The 21,540-nt window shown below is 47.7% G+C and overlaps 2 protein-coding genes across 2 annotated transcripts; one reads left to right on the top strand and one right to left on the bottom strand.

The window, feature by feature from the left end:
• The first annotated feature begins 8,559 nt into the window (after positions 1-8,559).
• On the top strand, positions 8,560-9,327 carry LOC541613 (cytokinin response regulator 1). Its single transcript, NM_001153930.1, has one exon. The coding sequence runs from the start codon at positions 8,618-8,620 to the stop codon at positions 9,086-9,088; it is 471 nt and encodes a 156-aa protein (NP_001147402.1). The 5' UTR covers positions 8,560-8,617; the 3' UTR covers positions 9,089-9,327.
• A 2,245-nt stretch (positions 9,328-11,572) lies between these two features.
• On the bottom strand, positions 11,573-21,525 carry LOC100284406 (uracil-DNA glycosylase). Its single transcript, NM_001157301.2, has 7 exons — positions 21,188-21,525; positions 20,860-21,080; positions 19,732-19,890; positions 14,257-14,287; positions 12,793-12,928; positions 12,595-12,678; positions 11,573-12,028 (listed from the first exon to the last, which is right to left on the bottom strand). Exons 1-7 carry the CDS (start codon positions 21,399-21,401, stop codon positions 11,962-11,964), a joined length of 912 nt encoding a protein of 303 aa, NP_001150773.2. The 5' UTR covers positions 21,402-21,525; the 3' UTR covers positions 11,573-11,961.
• Between the last annotated feature and the right edge of the window lie 15 nt (positions 21,526-21,540).

The raw sequence follows: 21,540 nt of genomic DNA, 5'->3' as shown, positions 1-21,540 counted from the left end.
GTTTGCACCGGCAAGACGAAAACCCAGGCGATGATGACGAGAGACAAGCAACAGAACACGAGGGTGACCCTAGCTGAGCCGCGCAAACACATGCCGGTGCCCTTCGCCTCTTGACCTAGCTTGCGGGTTCTGGCTGCATGGTGTCATCTGCGCTGCCGCTGCGCCACCACCCACCTGTCGATCTCGCAAAAGCCATCCGTAGACATGCAACAAGAACACATTCGACACCGCATCACGTCACTTTTCCATGGCACATCAGTGATCAGTCGCTCTGAAAGCTCAAGACACATGTACTTTGTCTCATTGCCTGTCGGAAAGAACACTGCGTAATCCAAGATTTAAAGCGGTCCAGATTTTCTTTCAAGATTAGTTTCTTCTGAATTTATAAAAATAGCAGTAGTTATATCTCTAATATCTTTATAATAAACATACCTCATTATTAATTAATATAAAAACAATACATTTTCTGTACACAACATATCTACCTTGTTTGACTAAGATAGCATACAAATTAAATAGAGAATTGTGGATCGTTTTCGTCACTAGACACACAACATAATGAAAGAAGAGTGCACCAATATAATAATGGAAGTAGCCATACACAATCGCGTGCGTTCACCAATGATTCTTAAGTTCGTTGTTGAACAACACCGTGACAACGGTATCCACAAATGAGGAAATGAAATGCCATGACGTTGGTGTGCTATAGCACCACGAGCAGTGATAGAAATAGCGGTGATGTCATGTGCGTGTGTCCGCAGTCCTAGAAAGAGATGTGGCGGCGACTCAGATTATTCTCCCCAGCATGTACACACAGTACGTAGATCAAAGCTAATGAAGTGACGGTACATCTGCTGCTATGTACGCTAGCACCAACAGCAGGGAAATAAACATAAACAGCATAGCCCACGACATGAAAACAAGGCGAGAACTGATGAGCGACGGTAGGTGCCGCGACCTCGTGCATCGAGATGGGAGGACGAAGCACACAGCACACTTGAGTTGCAGCCGTTTCTTCCCGACAAGTACGTTGTCCCAACACAACAGGGGCTAATTAACAAGCTAGCTAACGACTGACACTCTGACACATTTGACAACTAACACACGGTGTAGTCTGTTGGCTAGTTTCAGATAAGCATGCATGCGTACGTGCTGTCGAGCATCCGTTTCTTTTTAGTTGTCGTTGGTAGTGCTGGGAATTGGGCCGGGTCGGGCCAGCCCGATCCAAGCCCATCGTGCTTCGTGCTAAACGGGTTCGGGCCAGCAAAGCCCCAAAGATTTTTGGGTCGTGCCGTGCCAGCCCGAAGTGTAAAAACAGTGGCCCAGCCCGGCCCTAAACCACGTCGTGCCTTCTTTGGGCCGTGTCGGCCCAAGCCCGGCCCGTATATTTGACCACATAAAATCAAAATATTACAACCATATAAAGTTCACAGCTTATTAAATTAAAGATATTATAAACAACTCTAGCATCATTTGACCACGTAAACTCCAAATATAACAACAATATAAGGTATATATCTTACTAAATTAAAGAAATTAAACATATTGGTCTTAATTGGGCCGTGCCGGCCCAAGCCCGGCCCATCTATGCGTGCCGTGTCGGGGGCCCAACGGGTCGAAAATTGAGGCCCGACCTAAGCTCGCATTCGGGTCGTGCTAGCCCGACCCATATTATTTCGTGTCGGGCTGTGCTTTGGGCTCCTATTTTCAGGCTGTGCTCGTACTGGCCTGAAAAGCCCGGCCCATATTCCCAGCACTAGTTGTTGGATAGTTAAATTTTGCATTATCCATCGACAATTAAAACGAAACGGAGGAAGTACGTACTCCTGGCAGTCTGCCAATACAGTACAGATTCATGGAGTGGTCGTCTGGTCCACAGAGAGAGGGAAGCTAAGAATTTTCCAATGACTATTCAACCAAGTGGGTAGTCGTTGCTTTGTTTACGCTAAAGATTAACGTTCGAGCTGTTCTGCATGCTTTGTTAACAGAACAGCTGGTCGTTTGTATGTACGTGATCCGACGAAGAAGCGGCCAGGACCACCTGCACTGCAAAACAAAACCCTTACTGTAACTAACAAAAACTAGTATCCTGATCCGACCTAGTCGGACCAGCATCCAACTGATGCATGGTACTGTTCTGTCGAGCAATGGAGGCCGGGGCGCGATGCCCATGGATGCCTGCCATGCCACGACGACTGGGAGGGAGACCAGCTGGACCGATGGGACACATCAAGAGGAAAAGGGGAAAAAGCGACGGGACTCCATCACCTAATCCATTATTAGTGCCCCTCCCCCGGGCCCCGCATGCGGATCGGCCGCCAGAGCCAACAATTAGACAAAAAAAAAAGCAGAGAGCTAATTAACAAGTGTAAAAGCGGCCAACAAACGCCATAAAGCGGCCGTGAAGTAATCATGTCTAGGTCCACTAGAACTAATAGTTAGCGAGATACTCCTCCGTTCTAGAATATAAGTCGTAACTATTTTTGCTCTTGTCGCACAATATAAGACGTGCTCTCTCTATGCACACGTACATCAATACAGTTGTATAGAGAGAATTAAATGTATTTTTTTTTGGTCTTTTTGATCCAGAGATGGTTATGCCTTATATACTAGGACGAAGGGAGTAACAAATAGCTAACGAACTGATTTTGATTTTTAGCTGCGGGTTAATTAGAAGGGTTTGAAATCCCCTACAACCAATTTTGACAACTAACTATTAACTCTAGAGATTCTAAATATATAGAGTCTAAGCGTTGTTAGCTAGCAGCTTGATATCTAAACATGGTTTAAATATCCGGGCGCCCAAAAACAAGGGACCGACGACCGGAGAGGAGCAGGGACCCACCACACCACACCAGCCTAATGATGAGACAAGCACGCAGTGCAGGCGGAGGCGATGAAGGTAAAGGGCAGCATCATCAATTCTTTAGTTAACTAACAAACGAACGAACGAATAAATTATAGTCTCATCAATCACCTCTTCCGCCCCGTCCAGTTTTAAGGTTGACTGCCTTCTCGGCTTCTCCTCTAGCTCGTCGTCGTCTTCACCACCGGTTGGGGTAAAGTAAAAAAAAAAAAAAAAAGGCTGCACCGCACCGCGAGTCTGCAGGCAACCTGCAGGTGGCGAACGGCGGAGAGCGAGAAGTTCCCATTGGCTGGCACCCGCGGCGTCAATCATTGGAGCCCGCATGCGCGCCTTTTTTTTTTCTGTTCCGACGAGGCCTGGAGCTGTGGCTGTGGGGAGGACCCCGGACCTCTCGTGCCATCCGGGCGACACCCGTCCAGTCCGGCCTGAGTGATACACGAACACGACCCACTCTGACAGACAGACAGACAGTGACACACACGCACAGACAGAGTCGGACAGGCGGACCACAGTACTTGCTCCTGCTTTGCTTGCAGAAGCGCATGCAGCAGCAGCTTGTTCGCTTCTGCTTGGTGCGTGGCAGCCCCGTGGGCCGTGGCCACATCCTCCCGTCGAGTTGCTACAACGTCGACTCCACATATACTACTGCGCTACAACGTCGGTAATAGTTCTTGGCTTCTCCTTTTGTAGTTTTGAGAAACTGCTTTTTCCGGGGCTCCACTCCACGCAAAGCCGGAGATCTTGTTGACTCCAAGGGGGATGGGGGGGAGATCTGATTCTGATGCTCCTCGCAATAATTCCTGCCGGTTGCCGTCTATATCCGCCTATGTATACATACGCCTACTGCTACTGCGACTGCTCATGCATTGCATTATATATACCACATAAATATACCATGCTGTTAGTGTTATGCCGCGGAGAAAGAGAGAGAGCGTGGGCCTTTGCAGCCCAGGCAATCAAAGCTTAGGCTTCGAGCCATGAGGCCCATAAGTTCGCAATCTGTCTTTCGTGGCCTCCACATATCTACGGGCTAAATAATGCATAATTGGGAGTGGGCCGTCACATAAATTATGTATGGGCCGAGGTGTGTCTGGTCACCTCAAATAAATTTTGCAAAAAAAAAACCACCTGACATAGGCTAGAGTGGCGTGTCCTGGTGTAGGGGGGGTCAGGCCGGTCAATGCAGGTTTGACGTCTGCACCACACACGGCGGTGGTTGGGGAAACCTCCGGATTTCAACAACGGGGTCGCCGGGTCGGGTCGGGTCTGCCGGGAAGCCCAATATCGAATCCGCTGGGATACGTGGTTGACGCCAGCCGATCGGCTTCGGGCGACGACCCAACGCCACACGGAATAGTCGCAAAGGGCGACGACCGCTTCTCGGGCTCGGTCCAGGGCATGCTACATTGCTACTCTTCTTTTTCGAGATTGATTTACGGTTGCCGTCGTTTGCCACCGTTTTGCATCCGTGCTGGCCTGAGGCTGTCACCACTCATAACAACTCTAAATTTTTACTCTAAAAAAATATTCATTCTATTCTTGTCAGCAAAATTATTTACCCTATACTACAATCATCTGTACTCAAATACACTCTATATTTCAACTCTAAACCAACAATCATATAATTTATCATTTCTATTCGAGCGTGCAAAGGACATGGCTGTTGCCAGAGCCTACAAGCAGAGCACATAACACTATGGCTAACGTTCCAGCCATCCAATGATGCTATAGCGTGGGGCAATAGAGTATAACACTGCAGCATATTCGTTGACTTCACTTGATAGGACCTAGATAGCTACAGTGAGATAAATAGTCTATAAAATTATCCTACACACACATAAAAATCACTAGAGCATAGTTGATTACGATATAGGATAGCACATAAGCCTATACTTGCTCTAGCTATAGTTTGCTATATGCAAACCATTAAACAATTATACTAGTTTGGTCTTTAGTTTATGTTGAACAAGAGAAACTACTTATTACCAAGTAATATGAATTAAAAAAAAACTAGGTACAGCTTACACAATGCTATTTGAAGAAATATTGTACAACATAAAGCTAAAAGTGATTGCAACAACAAGTATATAGCGCGAATCATATGGGGGCAACAAATGACATAAGATATATTCTTGAGATTTGGCTGCTCACTAACAACCTACGTCCTTGTTATGTTCAATTGTCATCACACTATGAACCTAGGATTGGGGCATCATAAGAACCACACTAGATAATTGCTTTAACAACCCATGATTTTACAAGATTTGCTCTTTGCAAATCTCCTGCGGGGAATGACCACAAGATCCCCTCATAATGTGTGATCAAAGTTGGTGACAACCTCCAATAGTCGTACATGCAATGACAAATTGACATCCACCAAGAGTAACAAAACCAGAACTAGCCCAATCCAGTCAGCTAGTGGCACAAGATGCAATAACTACATGCGATGCACTGCAACACTTTAATCTCACTTAAATGATGAATCACGATATATAAGCGAGTAGAGTGTGCTTCTCTAGTACTAAAAGGTGTTCTATAGTGTAGTGAGTGAAGGGATGCCAACCACGAGGTATATTTAGAACCTCACATTAAATTTGAATGGCTACCTCATGATGGGCTAAAATGAGGACCATCAAACATTTTCGACGTACCGACAGCTCCTGCGCTAGAGACGTATGGTACCTTTTCGTCAGCTATAATTCGAACAACTAGAAACTAGTTATTACCTCTCTGAGGTATCTGATGCTTTCACCAAACACATCATGAGATACGTCTGTCACACATTGCCTCGAAGTGTACAAGATACATGCTCTCTGAGCCCTGTCCCGTTCCAATGCACAATAGAATCGAAGCACGTCTGGTGCACACTATGAGGGACCTCTATGGTCTGTGAAGAGACCCGAGAGGGTGGTAGATAGTAAGTGTGAGATGGATAGTGGATAGATAAAATGGGATTAGAGGAGAGAGGGATGGATAGTGTCGGAGAGTAAATCTCTGGCTGGGTGGCGGAGTGCACCCGCCCTAAATCCTGAGATAAGGAGGGGCTTAGGCGTTTTGCTTGATCGTTAGAATGAATGGGAAGAACTCAAGAACACACAAGGATTTAGAGTGGTTCGGGCCGCTAGAGCGTAATACCCTACTCCACTGTGAGATGTATTGCTTGTGAGCTTGCGAGTCTAAGGTGTGTCCTAAGATTGCGTGTGTGTGTAACGTCGCATGCCTCCCCTTTTATAGCTGAAGGGGGGCATGCACAAAGGGACTGGGCCCCGACATGTGGGCCCAGGGACATAAGGAATATAGTGCTTGGAGCCTACTAATGTCTGTTGCCGAGACAATCTTCTTATGTCCTGACACCCGAGATCTGCGTATCCTCAGTGTGCAGGGGAAGCTTCTTGTAGAAGGGAGGATGAGTCAAGCGCACCACTCGGCACAGGCGCACTGTTTGCCAGCAGACCTAGCAGGCGCACCGCCTGCCAGTGGATGGGACGGGACGCATTAAATGCTGAGAGGGCGCGTCGCCCGTCAGAGCAGTGGCAGGCGGCGCGTCGTTTCCCCAATAAATACAGGGGATGCATGACTTCACGTCAGGTTCGGCCCGATAGCTTATGTCATGGGCCACAAGCGACGAGTCTCCGCTTGAACGGGAAGTGGAGGGCAAGGCCCGGACACGTGTCAGCACCGGACCCCTGCTCATACCAGGGTCCTCCTTGTTCCGGGACCCTGCTGAGGTTCGGACCTATCCGGAGGCTCCAGACTAATATGTATAGGGGTCCGGACCTACTGGAATGTGTCGTATTTTCTTGCCACGTGGCGCCCTTTGGCCTGCCCATACGGTGGGGTCAGGCGCCGTCCCCCGTGTGGCTAGGAGACGTCGCATGGGTGCAACGTCTTCATTCTGTAGAAGAGGGTACCCCTGATTTAGGGTACCGACAGATACACACAGTAGACAGAACGAAGGGGGAAAGAAGAAATTAAAACAAAATCTGATGAACCTATTTATTTACGAGTATATTGCCAGCTCCTGCACTACAAACGTATGGTACCTTTCCATCGACTATAATTCCCAACTATAAACTAGTCATTACCTCGCCGAGGTACTGATGCTTTCACCAAACACATCATGAGACACGTCTATCACAAGTTGGGCAGAAGTGTACAAGATACATGCTCTCTGAGTCCCCCTGTTCGGTGTGGCATCCGATGCCACACTAGACACGTGTGGTGCACAATATAGCCAAAACACGTGTTCGACGTGTTTTTTTTTTTGAGTGCCATATCCGGTGCGCCACCACGCGGTGCTGCACCAAACACATTTGGTGTGCTATGTCCAATGCACAACACACTTGGACTATGTTTGGATGATTTTGTGCAGCATATGTGGGCCTGTCTAATCTTCGATGCATATGTATGGTATCTATAGTGTCTTCTGAAAAATGCACTGAGAGCACCTCCTCAGCTTCCTAGGGACTTGTAGAGACATGTGTTCTTATGCGTGAGGGCTGGTCCATGGGGATTTATAGGTGCCTTATAGTGTGAGGGACCCCTATGGTCTATGAAGAGGTCCGAGTAGATAGTAACTGTGAGATGGATAGTGGATCGATGACATGGGAGTAGAGGAGCGAGGGATGGATACACGAGACGAGACGGAACAAAGGGGAAAAAAAGAAATTAAAACAAAATCCGGTGAACCTATTTATTTACGAGCGTTGACCACGTCGCTCAGCTGTCAGCTCCGTGTTGTGGCCGCGTGTGGGTACAGCGAGACTGTTGGACGCGACTGTACCGTCTGACGCAACCGATCCTGGCGATCTCCAAAATCAAAATCGGCTTGTCATTTCATTCCTCATTCGTCCAGTCGAGCGAGGATACGATGCTGCCAGCGGATGCGGATCTCCGCCAATTCACTGCCAAGCCCCACTGTGTCGTGGACACCGGCGGGTGGAGATCTCGCTACGGAGCGAGGTCGATCGGTGGCAGTGGCAGTGCCGGCTGGCCTGGCTATCGCCGACCGCCTGCAGCACGGAAGGGATACGACAGGGTGTCGGGAGAGATTCCAGCGCGCGACCTGCGTAAGTAAATGGAAGGTTCGCATCGCATGGGTGGCGCGGGTAAAGCAAATGCCATGCGTGGTCCACCGCGTCCCTGTCGTGAAGGGGCAAGTGACCTGGCTTTGGCAACAACACAGCCGCTGTGCGTGCCCCGGACGACGAGACGAGATCCATGGAGATCAACGAGGGCGGGTAGGGCAATCTGGTGTCCCGATCGCTACAAATCCTACTAGTGCTTTTTTGAATAGAAAGTAGAAAGAAGAAGAAGAAGCAGAAATGTTTTGGAAAATCCGAGGGAGATTTTTGCGAAACGGCGCACCACCTAGAAAGGGCCGCTCGTCGTCAGCATGCAAAAGCGAAGCGGCACCAACACACACACAGACACAGTCAGAGAGAGGATCCGTGGCCCATGCACGCAGATCTCGGCAGAATCCCGAGACGCCAACACCTGACAGGCGTGGACAGCGAGAGGCGAGGCAGATCTCGTCCGCGCGGATCCCCTCTCAGATCTCGCAGGATTTTCCTCGCTATCCGGCCCTGCCGTGCCGTGCCGAGTCTTCCCCCCTTCTGGCCTTCTTCTTCTTTCCACACCTGCGTATATATACACGCCCGCCGCGCCTCCGCCTCCTCGCTGCAGCCTGACTGTCTGTTTTCAGCACCCGCACCACCTGACTGTCTGTTCGCAGCACCCGGACCTGTGTCAATGGCCGCTGCAGCCGCCGCTCCAGCATCTGTGGCGCCGTCCTCGCCCAAGGCCGCCGGCGACAACAGGAAGACGGTGGTGTCCGTGGACGCGTCGGAGCTGGAGAAGCACGTCCTAGCGGTGGACGACAGCTCTGTGGACCGTGCCGTGATCGCCAGGATCCTGCGTGGCTCCAGGTACAAGGTGACCGCCGTGGAGTCAGCGACGCGCGCGCTGGAGCTGCTCGCGCTAGGCCTGCTCCCCGACGTCAGCATGATCATCACCGACTACTGGATGCCCGGGATGACTGGGTACGAGCTGCTCAAACGCGTCAAGGAGTCGGCGGCGCTCAGAGGCATCCCCGTCGTCATCATGTCATCGGAGAACGTGTCCACCCGTATCACCCGCTGCCTGGAGGAGGGCGCCGAGGGCTTCCTCCTCAAGCCCGTCCGCCCCGCCGACGTCTCCCGCCTCTGCAGCCGGATCCGGTGACTGCGTGTGGTGCTATGTTAGGAGCTAGGATCCTCAACCAAAAAAAAAAAGATTCCTCTTCTTTCTTTCTTTCTCTCCTGCTTGGACATAGATCTTCAAACAAGGAGCTAACATTTGGGGGGAGACTTTTTAGCTTTAGGGATCTCAACAAGTTGTTCGGAACGGGGGGGATGGAGCACAGCGTTGGCTGTTCTTTTCTCCATTCCTCTTAATAACATCAGGTGTCAATGTCATGCACGATCTCCTTCCTCTCCATGACCATTTCATCCAGTGACCTCATATGATCCTGCTGCCGAGGATGTCAGTGTAGTAGGTTGTGCGAATCCAATCGGACCAGAGATTGTTATTCCTCTTAGGTCAGCTGTTGTTGTGTAATGCGACTAGTACGGTGGTGTAATTGCAAATCGATTTATTATTATTATATATTACAAATATAAATTACTAGTAGAGAGGCGAAACGAAAAGTCCAAGGGGGGTATTCCGGAAGGATATATGATACTGACATACTACTGTAGTAAAGACAGCTGACGGATCTCTTGGAAGATTTGTTGATTTGCTTACCTGGAGTGGAGGCAGATTCTGCACAAGGGTACGGTACTGGCCTGCAGCGGATGTTTCCTGCTGCCTGCCCGGGCTGGAATCGCGAGGGGATCCGCGTGATTGATGAACCCGATCGGTGTTTGTCTCACGAAAATCATGTGAATTCTTTATACGAGATATAACAGTGGTGGCCTCGCGTTGGGCGCGCTGCTACCGTGGAGATGAACCAAAGATTCATCCATAGTCTTAGAGATGGCAATGGGTACCCAAAACCCGATGGGTTTTTACCCCATTAGGGTACGGGTTTAGGTCAATTTTTATTCCCATGGGCTTGTTAATGGGCATAAATGTATACCCGACGGGTTAATGGGTACGGGTTTGTTCTTATAGTACCCAAACCCATTAACCCGTGAGTTTTTTAAACCCGACCAAACCTAGTGCATATTGTCATTTTATTTTATAAACGAACAACAAACTTGTTATCTACTTATCTACTCCCTAATTTTTATCAAATAATGAATGTATAAGTAGTTGTTGATAGTGTTGCTTGCTTGCTATTATAGTTATTACTAGCGTTATATATGTGGTGGATGTATAACTTAGTGCAAGGTAACTTGATTATACTACTTATTATTTGTATTTATTTCTTTCTATTAATATTTTTTATACTAAATCATGAACTCGTTGTTCATTACATAAATTTTGGACCATGATCTCATTAATCATTACGATACTTATTTATTATAAAAAGAAAAAGCATATTGGAGATAAAAACCCGCGGGTAACCCGTGGGTACCCGTAAACCCGATGGGTACGGGTTTGTGCAAAATTTCAAACCCGTCATAGATACGGGTTTTTTAATGAGTGTAAATATTTTTCACGGGTACAGTTTTAGGATAGCAAAACCCGGTGGGTTTGTACCCGTTGCCATCTCTAGTCAGTCTTCTATTTCCTCTCTACCAGCAGAAAACAAAGGTGTTTCAGTTAAGCTCATGTATTTCCTAACTGTTAAATGGTACCAAAAAAACAAAAGGTTAGCATGGATTAAGCACGCGCTTCACGAAATACTATATATTCGTAGCAGTACATCTGCACATCGTGTTTATTAGCTGCCTTTGGACGGGAGCAACGAGCAGGCACAAACAAAGGACCAGACAGTGGGTGGCTGTCACACCCCCCGTTCCGTCCCGTCTGCTGCGGTGGCCTCACGCTCACGAGGGAAACGTGGCCAGTGGATACGAGATCGGCTCGACTCGACGGGACGGGGCCGGTTGGCCGCCACCATCGCACGCAGATCGCTCCGCCGGGGTCCGGGGCACGGCAGCGGTGGTCCACCGGATACGACGGGAAAATCCTATCGCCGGATCGCGGGTGTCAGCGATTGGACTCGTGCTGCCTGGTCCCGACTGGTCGCAACAGCTGCGTTAGTGAGTGTTTCCAAGTCCATGGAGACGAGACGACTAATGAATGCTCCGGTGCCGTAGAAAGAAGATAGAGACGGTCTTCTAGACCCCGGACTTGGACCTTGTCCGGTCCCGGCGTTTTCTCCAGCGGAGACCTGCGTGACCACGCGGACGCCGCGTTCACGGTTCACACCTGTGGCGACCGCGTGACCCCGTCGCAACAAACAACGACGTTTGGTCCTTGTCCGGACGGATTCCGCTTTCTCGGCATGGCGAATACCGGCCTGGAGCGTGGTGCTTCTTGTCTCATCCGGAACTCGGCCAGGGAGAGGGGAGGCGCCGGCCCCGGGATCCGATGAGATCCGACCGACACATCACTCCCTCCGCTCCAACCCGCACATGCAAACTGACGTGCTGCTTTCTCCGTCACACTCTACAAGCACCAGCACGCAGATTTTTCTGTTTCGTTGTCTCACACAGAAACTGAAGAAATGGCACAGCTCTACTGTCCGTCGTATGCACCAGCCAACCGTAGACAAATGCGGAAGGTAGAGCCGTAGAGGCAGGCCCTTTATGCATATATATAGGGTGGTTGGTTAAGCTCTAGTACGTCAGATGCTTAGATCTAGCAAGGCAGCCCAAATGGGCGTGTCCTAGCGCCAAGCAAAGTAGTTGCACGTACGCACGACAACCACAATGGCCGCAACAAGCTGGTACAGTGCCAAAGTAAATAAAGCAGGATAAGACACGGCACAAAAGAAGCGTTAAGCACTCACATCCATATTGGCCATGTATGAATAACAACTTTAGTCGCCACATAATCTTGACCGAATATGATAGCCCTTGAGGCATGTGCTTCTGCTCCACTCCATACAGCAACGGTGGTTGTCAAGCTCAAACAGAGAAATCACATGTCGTCTTGGGATTTTTCTAGAGCTGCCAATCGATGGCAGACAGCCCCAGCTTCTCTAAGATCTCGTTTGTTTTGGAGAAGTGCCTGGGAATCATGAAATCAGAGTAGCACATGACAGATGTATCAAGGACAATCACATCAATAGCTACTCCTAGCACCTCTCATTTGTTTGGATTCGGCCTACATAAACAGGATTTGATATGCTGAGGCGATCATATCGATGTTCCATGGATCAGGTCTCAGCTCAGCCAATGCACACACGGCAGTAGCCATTAACGCTAGTAAGTGAAAAGGCAAAAGTAACATCAACTTGGCAAAATTCTAGACATGACATGACAGCCAAAAGCAATGGACCGACAATAGCATTACATGCAGTGCTGGTGGAGTCCAATATTTTTTCATATGAAAGACACCAGACGATTGCGGGTATCCACACGGTTTAGCATCAAATAAATATTACCATGGACAAAACAATCGATTCAATCTGTACATGATAGGAACCTTCATTAGTTTTGCTACCAAAGTATCATCACTTATACATTTTTTATCTGTTTTGTTTGTTTTCTTTGGGGGTGACTGGGTGAGGTTGAGTTCTTTTCTAATGAGGAAAACAGTATTCGAGGAAGTTTATTCAGAGGGAAGAAACAAACCTGCATCCAAAGAAACCCCTGTTTGCAGACAGACCTGATGGATGAGCAGATTTCAATATGTGATGTTTTGTTTCGTCAATCAATCTGCAAAATAGCACAAACACGCACCTCGAATCACGTAATGGTCAGTTTGAAAGGGACAAAAATGTGTGGTCATGCTCTGAGCTCAAGTCTTCCAGAAGTAAAATAAGCCTCTACCTTGTCTTAGATTGAGCAGAATTTCCCCAAAGAAGGAATACTAATCCTGATTTCTTTTGTGATATAGTCTTAATGACCTCATCCGTAAACTGCTCCCATCCTTTCTTGGCATGTGAGTTGGCTTGATGCTCCCTCACTGGTAAGACAAGCTAGTCTCCCTATCACACAAGATATAATACCCAAGAATGGAAATAACAGATAGGACTATAGGAGTATGGTTTTGAATAAGGCTAGAGGGACTACATATAACAAGGACAAAAAGTCAACAACACAGAACAGAACAAGGTTATGCTCTGATAAGCATTATGCTAAGCAAAATTTACTCTGCTATCATTGGCAAAATTGCATTTTGACTACTTGTCACTCTGACAGCCCAATGGTCTTTTGGTAACATAAGGCTTCAGACATGGTATATTGGTAATTTTTATCTCCAACTTGGGTTGGTCTAAAAATCCACTCATATTATTGGTAATGGTCCCAGGGCGGAGCTAGGTCAGTTCATCGGTGTCAGCTGACACCGGTGACTTTCAGCAAAATCAATGAGAATTTTTTGATATGCAATGTTCATGTATAGAACTGATATTATTATCCTGTAAAACTGACACCGGTAGCTCCGTGAGCTGGCTCTGCACCTGCCTGGTCCAGCTGCTGATTCACATGCACAGGGGTTATGTCCCATGGAACTCTAGAAAAACACTTTACAAGGAATGTGCAGATAACAGATAACACAGTTGTCATTGGAATATGTTATGCTTTCAGCAGGGATCATCCAGAGTGTTGCTAGTGCACATTAAGTTTATAGAGAAAATAAATAACTTGAGATCACAGAAAATCAACAGGTACTAAGGTTCCTTTAGTGGATACAGGAACATTTTTTTTGGGACAAGCCTTTGTTCCAGAGGTAAGCTACCAAGTGTGGGAGCAACTGACAGCAGTTTGATCCCCCGCACAACTAGGGGTGGTAATGGATCACGATCCAAATGCCTCTTCACAAAAAGTTAAAGCCCTTAAAAAATATTAGTTCAAAAATGAATAAGAATAGGGCCCGACCCTAATCCGATTCGATCCTTAAAATTTGCAGTGTAAAGTTTATAGCCCATTACCACCCCTACGCACAACACACCCCTGGTATGTAACGAACACCATGCAGAGACAAGGCAAATCTAAGCCTACAATTAGGAACGACTACAGAGATGAACTAAAAAAAGAATAAAAGATGATTCAGAATTTTCCAAGGCTAAATCATATGAGCAGAAATACAATCTGAATCAAGCTACAAGAATGAATAATACTAAATAGAGTTGCAACTAAAAGAGCAGAGTGAAACACATTTAAGTAGAACCACAACATAAATGCAGCCATATAAAACAGCTCACAGTAACTCAGTTTGGTTAAGGTTGTAGATTTTGATAAGAACTAAGAAGGACAGGGGATCTTTTGTTCTGATGGAGGAAATAATCATACCAGTTAGGACGGTATTGAGCATAAGAACACCCTGCAACATACACAAGTTTTTTTCTACATTAATTAATAAATATGAGTAAAAAATATGGCATCGTGTGACAAACAAAGTATGTAACAACACGCCAGCCCCCAGGAAAAAAACTGCCAGCAGTCCAGCACTACTTTTGGCGACCAGGGACTAATCTATAGTTAGATGCGGCAGGTGCAGACCCCTAAGGGCATAAGCTCCAGCCAAGCACCAAGCATTTCCCTCCTAAAAAAACAGCGGCCTCAACACTTTGGACACTAGGCGTTTGCGTTCCGGTGAACCTGGATAGGGAGGCCAGCCCAGGGTCTTGCTGTATCTGTTTTTTGTAACCACAACCATTGGATCCTCAAGGCCCAACTTAGGATTTCGAGGTTGAGAATGCCCAAGCCACCAAACTTGAAAAGTCTTTGTACAGTTTCCCAAGAGACAAGACAGTTACCACCATTTGCATTGCCCTGACCTTTCCATAAGAAATTCCTTCTCTTATCAATTGCCCTGAGAACCTATTTAGGAAGATCCAGTGCAAGCATAAGGTAGATAGGGATAGAAGACAACACAGATTTGACCAAAACAAGGGACCAGCTCTGCTCAAAAGTGTGGCTTTCCAGCCTGGAAGTTTATTAGCAGCTTTATCAATTAGAGATAGGAAGTCCATTTTGGTGAGCTTACGAACTGAAAGGGGAAGACCTAGATAGCTGCAGGAGACGTTTTTTTTTATCTCACAAGGCAGAAGGTCCTCCATGATGGTCAAATCTTGTTCTCCACAATTAATAGGAGTGACTGAACTTCTCAAGATATTGGCCTTCAGACCTCAAGCATGCCCAAAAATGTTCAGCGTGATTAGGACAGTTGATAAATCCTGGGTAGATGGCCGAAGAAACATTACCACATCATCAGCATAAAAAGAAATACGATGTTTCGCCTGTTGGCAGGCAATTGGCTGCAATAGTTATCCCCTTTCAGCATACTTGCATATGGCATTTAGAGCTTCCATCACTAGTATGGACAACATAGGTGACAAAGGATCTCCCTGCCAAAGACCCCTACGATGGGAAATAAATTCTCCAGGGTCTCCATTAATCACAATTCTTGTGGAGGAAGTGGACAATAGAAGGCAGATTAGATTGCACCAGGTTCGACCAAAACCCAAGTGTTGTAACAGTTCAAGCAAAAAGGACCATGATATCGAATCAAAGGCCTTAGATATGTCCAACTTCAAAAGAATGTGGGGCCCTTTTTTGCGATGTAAGTCTCTGGCCAGCTGTTGGACCAAAAGTAGTCATGAATGCTCCTTCCCTTGACAAATGCACTTTGATAGAGATAATCTTTGGCAGATGTGAGGCCAACCTTGTTGCAAGGACTTTTGCAACTAACTTAGCAAAACTGTTGAATAATACTTATCGGCCTATAATCTGTCTTGAGTGCATCCACTTTATTATTAAGGAGGAGGGTGATAAAAGTTGTGTACAGGAGCTTGAATTTAGAGATATGACCTTTATGCACCGCAACGAGAGCAGCCATTATGTCCTTTTTTATGATGTCCCAGCAGACCTTGTAAAAACGACCGGTGAAGCCATCCGGTCCAGGAGCCTTGTCCAAAGGCAGTTCCTTCACAACAGCCCAAACCTCTTCTATAGTAAAGGGGGCATCAAGATCATGGAGATCATGTTGTTGAATGCCTAAAGTATTAAAATCCATAGTGTAAGATCTCTGTTCTGCTGTCCCAATCAGATTATCAAAGAAATCTAGAGCTGCCTGTTGCTTGTCTTCTTGTGCCGTGAGGCTGAGATCTCCAACCTGAAGTTTTCCAATGAAGTTTTTCCTTTTGCGGTAACGAGCTTGTTGGTGGAAAAAAAAGGTATTTGCATCGCCTTCCCGAAGATATAAGATGCGAGAACGCAGTCTTGCAATAGTGCGTTCAAGGAATGCCAGGCTGAGACAATGTTGTTTCAGTTTTTGCCTAAGCCAATCCTCCCCAGCCGAAAGCCCCCTAAAGTCTGGCAATTCCAAGATGATGCAAAATTTCCTTGGCCATGGCCGATTGAAGCCTCACATTGCGCACTTTGCGCTTACTCCATCCTTGTAACCCTTTGTTCAGTCTCTGAAGTTTGAGAAAGATACACTCAACTGAGCAAATGGTGGAAACTGGGGCATCCCAATTCTGACTGACTGCCTCCAAAGACCCTGGCAATTTGGGCCAGAAACTTTCAGAATGGAAACGTTTCTTCTTCGGAATTTGAACTTGGAGGCTGTCATGGGCATCAAGGGAGGGGGAGATGTCATGGGCATAATAGGGAGCGAGAGGCAACAACCAGGCTGGGATAAGGCTAGAGAATAAGATTGAGATGAGCTGGGATAAAGCTAGAGAATAAGATTGAGATGAGAGAATTGTGGAGAGTTGGTTAGCATCAGATAAGTTCAAGAAAGTAGGAGTTAGTTGAGAGTTTGTAGGAGAAGTTGGTTAGCCATAGGGCTATTTATAAGCCGCATGGCAGCAGGGAATAAATCAAGCAAGATCATTATCAAACCAATCTCTCTCTCTTGCAATGACCCTCTTAAGCGCCTAGGGCTGCTACCCTAGAACCAAGCCTGCGGCAGAGGGGTATAACCTCGCCGGAGAAGACAGCTATCTCCATGGACCGAAGGTCCATGACAGAGGCCAAGAGTAAGGGGGCAGTGATCTGACACCCCTGCTGCTGCACTTTGCAAGAGGGATTCTGGGAATAATTCTTCCCAATCAGAGCAGCAAACAAATCTGTCAAGCCTCACAAGGGTACGAGAAGCTCTTTCGTTGGACTATGTATGTTTGTGACCGTGCAAAGGAATTTCTTTAAGACTTGTATCATCCAAAAAACTCCGAAAACTGATTGGAGCTTTTCTTGTCAGCCACCTGATAAATCATATTAAAATCTCCAGCAAGCAACCAAGGTCCTGTACAGAGTGCCCTGATGTCTTTAAGCTCATGCAGAAACTGGATTTTCAGATCATCCTCCTGGGGGCCATACACCCCTGTGAACCATACCATCCAGCCCAGCAAACTGAACTGAGACCGAGTAATCATCAACACGGGAAGAAATGGCTTGACAAACAGCGCCTTTCCAAGCAATAAGAATACCACCATGGGTGCCATCCGCAGGAAGGGTCAAGAACTTATCGAATTCAGATCCACAAACTGAGAGCAGTAGATGCGGGGAAAGATCTGACACCTTGATTTCTTGGAGGCAAATGATATCTGCTTTACAGGATAAAATAGTTTCCCTTACACAATCTCACCTGGCCTTATTATTCAGGCCCCGGGTATTCCAAACCAGAATGGATGTAGTATTCATTTGGGACAATAAAAAACGACCAAGTGACATAGAATTACGAACCCACCAGAAGCCCTGGTCCTCTGAAATCAGCACCAAAGTCTACCTGCCAGCCAAAGATGGCTGCAAGCACTGTTCTTAAGGCGTCGCATAGGCGACGCCTAGGCGTCCAGGCGGAGGTCCAACGCCTAGGCGCCTTGCCCGCCTAGGCGTCCAGGCGGTGGTCCAATGCCTTGTCTCGCCTTACCGCTTTAAAAACCATGGCTGCAAGTGCAGCTAGGTTGGAATCATTAAGGTGTTGGTGTCCTTCAAAGAGCTTGCTGTATTCATCTTCCATTTTCAAATCAATAACTTTATTATTAGCAGTGAAACCCAAACTTCTGATAACTCGCTTCTGAGCTTCGGAGACGACAGGCCTGGGGACCAAGGATTGGCAGCAGCCACTCTTCTACTACGGCGAGGCATCGATGTCGGTGCTTTGCGAACTCTTTTTTGTCAATTGGCATAGGCAGCAATTGTTGCACCGGCTTAGTGATTTTCCCCAGATCATTACACGAAATGGCCGCTTCTTCATCACAAGAAGGTTTCCCCACGTCATGCTGAGGTCGCTGGGAACAGACAGTAGAGGTTTTTGTTTTTTCCAACACAGAAGGAACAACACTTTCCTTAACCTGAATGACAACATTCCCATAGCACACAGGAGGCACATCAGCAGGTTGACTGCCCAATGAAGCCAAAACTGGTGCCAGAGCTTCATTAGAGGTGCAGGGCTCCGAGGGGATGGGGTTGACATCAGGAATCCCTTCATTAATCATATCATTATCAGAGGGATTTGCCTCTGCAGCATTAAAAGGCATCTCAGAGATCAATGGGGCAGAAACCATTACTCTGTCAGTCGCCGGCGAAACAGAGTCCATGGGGGCACTAACTCCGTCCTCAGCGATTGGGGCAGATGAGGGGGTGGGCGCCAAGGACCCCTCCCCCCCAAAGGTCGGCCCAACGGTTTGTGCTGAAGCACGCGCATTCAACTCCAGAGACAGACCGACACACGCGGTGGGGGGCAGCTGCGCGTGCGCCGAGACCGAAGGAGTACAGAGAATTGGGCCCGTCAGCGCAACAACCGAGAGAGTGAACGCATCGGATGCCCCTCCAGCCGCCAGGACCTCCCGACCACATGGACCCAAGCGTTCATGCACCGGTGAAATTGCACCGCCATCATCGGTGCGACTCATCTTGCAGACCACGGGCGACGCAGTGGGAGATACTTGGGCGATTGGGCGCCACACCAAGACGCTCGCGGCTAGGGCTCAGCTGCCTGCCGGCGCGAGCACACGTTAGCACGGTGTCCAGGCAGCCGGCACAGGAAACAACGCACCCTCTAGCGACACTTAACAGCACGATGGGAGAGGGAGAAATAATTGAAACACCTTCCACATAGGTCAGCAGGGACTAATCTGGGAGGAGGCTTTGAGAGGCGAGACTGTTGCCAGCGAGCTCGACAGCCTTCCACCTTCACCCAGCCGCCATCATCTCTTTCATGTTGGCAAAGGACCGAAGACTTGTAGGTGAGCAGCACATCCTTATAAGAAACACGCCAACCAGAGTACTTTAGGGAACCACAGAGGGAGGAAGCTTCATCTCTCCATCGTTGGGCCCTGGTGCGACCAGCAGGCAGAGGAGAGGAGGTCCCTAGCACCGGGGAAGAGGGAGAGGTGTCCGCCGGACCTGGAGTAGGCGCCAGCGTGAGGCTGTGGGGGGTTGAGGTGCCAGGGAGAGGGGAGGGGGGCATTTCAAGTCACAGTTAAAAATAACCTGACTGTTTCACAGACAATAGAATGAATACATATGCACTAAGCATTCAACTCACTTAACTATTAATAACCAACTCAGGAAATTCAATAACGCCAGTATCACATAAAGCTTGTGCTAGAAACATACAAATTGATGTTCAGTTCTTGGTACATTACAAGATATATGATATTAAGTCAATACTAACAGATCTTTTGTATTTAATACTCACTGTGACAGTATAACACCTTTTCTCCTTGTTAATCGTTGTCCCATGATAATTCATGATATATCAATGTATAATTGCATATATCCTCTTTTGCAACAAGATTGAATATTAAATAATGTTACCTGCACAGCCCATCTTTCCAAATTTCCATGTGATGGCACAGTGCAGCCTAGGTCTTTTTTGAGCTCTTTAAAAATGTTACCTAAGCTAGAAGGTATTTTTATCCCCTCCGGTACTGAGAAAGACAACCCCATGGCCTGACCAGGGCCATGGTATGGATCCTGAAAAGCAGGCATGCTACAATATGAGCACTGAGGAACAATAGATGCATTTTAAACATTGACAGGTGAAACACGGTTTATGTCATAGATGACAAATGCAAACCTATTGCAAACAAGATGAAGTATCTAAGTAGATTTGAGTATGAAGATAAAAACACATGGTTTATTCAACACCCGATGCACCATAGACTGTAAAGTGTAATCCAATAAAAGCTGAATGGGAGGGTGAGGAGATAAATAGTCACATTTTGAAAATAATTCTAGCACAAATCAGGCTACCAGCATAACAGGGAAACAAACCACATAAGCGGACATTATGGCATCTAAAACCATGCAGTCACTTCAAACAACGCAAAAACAAAAACAGCATACGCTCAAATCAATTATCAGGAGCTAACAGATCTTGTTGCATAGTAAACGACACAAAGAACATAAACCGTAATTTATATATTCGCAACACGAACGATTGGTCTATCCATGTTTGTGTTTATTGCGAGTCATACAACGTCGACATTGAATAGCAGTCAGAAAAACTGAACCCTCTTTACATATCGGATAATCAGATGAAAAAAATGGTGTTGCACTACAAAAACTGTGGCACATTACCACTGCATAATAAGAAGAGCTGGTACTGTGGTGCTTAATATCCATGATACAAGGATACAAAATAAAAAAAAGAATATGACATTGAAATCACTTGATGTGCCAATGCTAATGAAAGCAGACCAAGAAAAAAAATGACCACGTCATTCTAGTCTAGAAAAATAACATATGGCTACTGTAAATAAAAGATCATCGAATCAATTAGCCTAACCCTGAATGCAGCACAGAGCCACAGATACCACAAACCTGCATCTATATCTATTCACGATTCCAAATATCCCTGCAAATGATAAATACTAGCATAGGGAAAACTAATCAATTTGGTGTCCTAATATCTAGTATCGCAATACCGTGGCGTTGCTATACCTGACCGATGATGACTGCCTTGACACGGTCGAACGGGGTGGCGTTGAGCGCGTGGAACACGAGGTGCGGCGGCGGGTACACGGGCAGCGGGCCGTGGAGCCTCTCGTGGGCCACGAAGCGGCAGAGCTCGAGCGCGTATGACTTGCGCAGCTCACCGCGAAGCGCCTCCGCCCACGTCTCCTCCACCAGGAGCTCCTCCAGCTTCGGTGCGCCCCCCGATGCTGGAACCCATCCATCACCGCAACCAGAGCAGGCAGCGTCCGTAAGTAGGTAAGAGCAGACGGGAATGCGGCTGTGCGCACGGACGGAACCCTAGGGAGAGGGGTACCTTGCGCTTTGGACTCGGCGAGGCGGAGGTTGCGCCGCGCGCGGGCGAGCGCCAGGTTGGTGTCGGCGCGACGGCGCTGCTCCGGCGACAGCGAGGAGGGAGAGGAGTTGGAGGAGAGGGAGGCGGCCGGGGCAGCGCGCAGGCGCTTGGCGGGGCGCGCGAAGAAGTCGGCGATAGTTTTGGGTGCCGCCGGGGTGGGAGGGGACGGCGGCATTGGCTCCGGATTTGGCGGATTTCGGGAAGCGGCGGCGGCGAGGGACTCCGTTTTGGTCAGGAGCCACCACACCAGGCACGGCTCTCCCCCTGCCTCGCCTTTGGGTGGGGGGGTTTTGGGGAAGGATGTTCGGGGGCGC

The sequence above is a fragment of the Zea mays genome, chromosome 2 (genome assembly GCF_902167145.1).
Source record: "Zea mays cultivar B73 chromosome 2, Zm-B73-REFERENCE-NAM-5.0, whole genome shotgun sequence".
Taxonomy (NCBI): Eukaryota; Viridiplantae; Streptophyta; class Magnoliopsida; order Poales; family Poaceae; genus Zea; species Zea mays.
This window is presented reverse-complemented; position numbering and strand designations above follow the sequence as displayed.

What these genes read in the sequence shown, in the direction of transcription:
- LOC541613 (NM_001153930.1), top strand. Translation starts at nt 8,618, where the DNA reads ATGGCCGCTGCAGCCGCCGCTCCAGCATCTGTGGCGCCGTCCTCGCCC.
- LOC100284406 (NM_001157301.2), bottom strand. Translation starts at nt 21,401, where the DNA reads ATGCCGCCGTCCCCTCCCACCCCGGCGGCACCCAAAACTATCGCCGAC. An exon ending in TCTGCTCAATCTAAGACAAG is followed by an intron (nt 12,679 to 12,792) that starts GTAGAGGCTTAT and finishes GCTATTTTGCAG; the next exon opens with ATTGATTGACGAAACAAAAC. An exon ending in AGGGGTTTCTTTGGATGCAG is followed by an intron (nt 12,029 to 12,594) that starts GTTTGTTTCTTC and finishes CATGATTCCCAG; the next exon opens with GCACTTCTCCAAAACAAACG.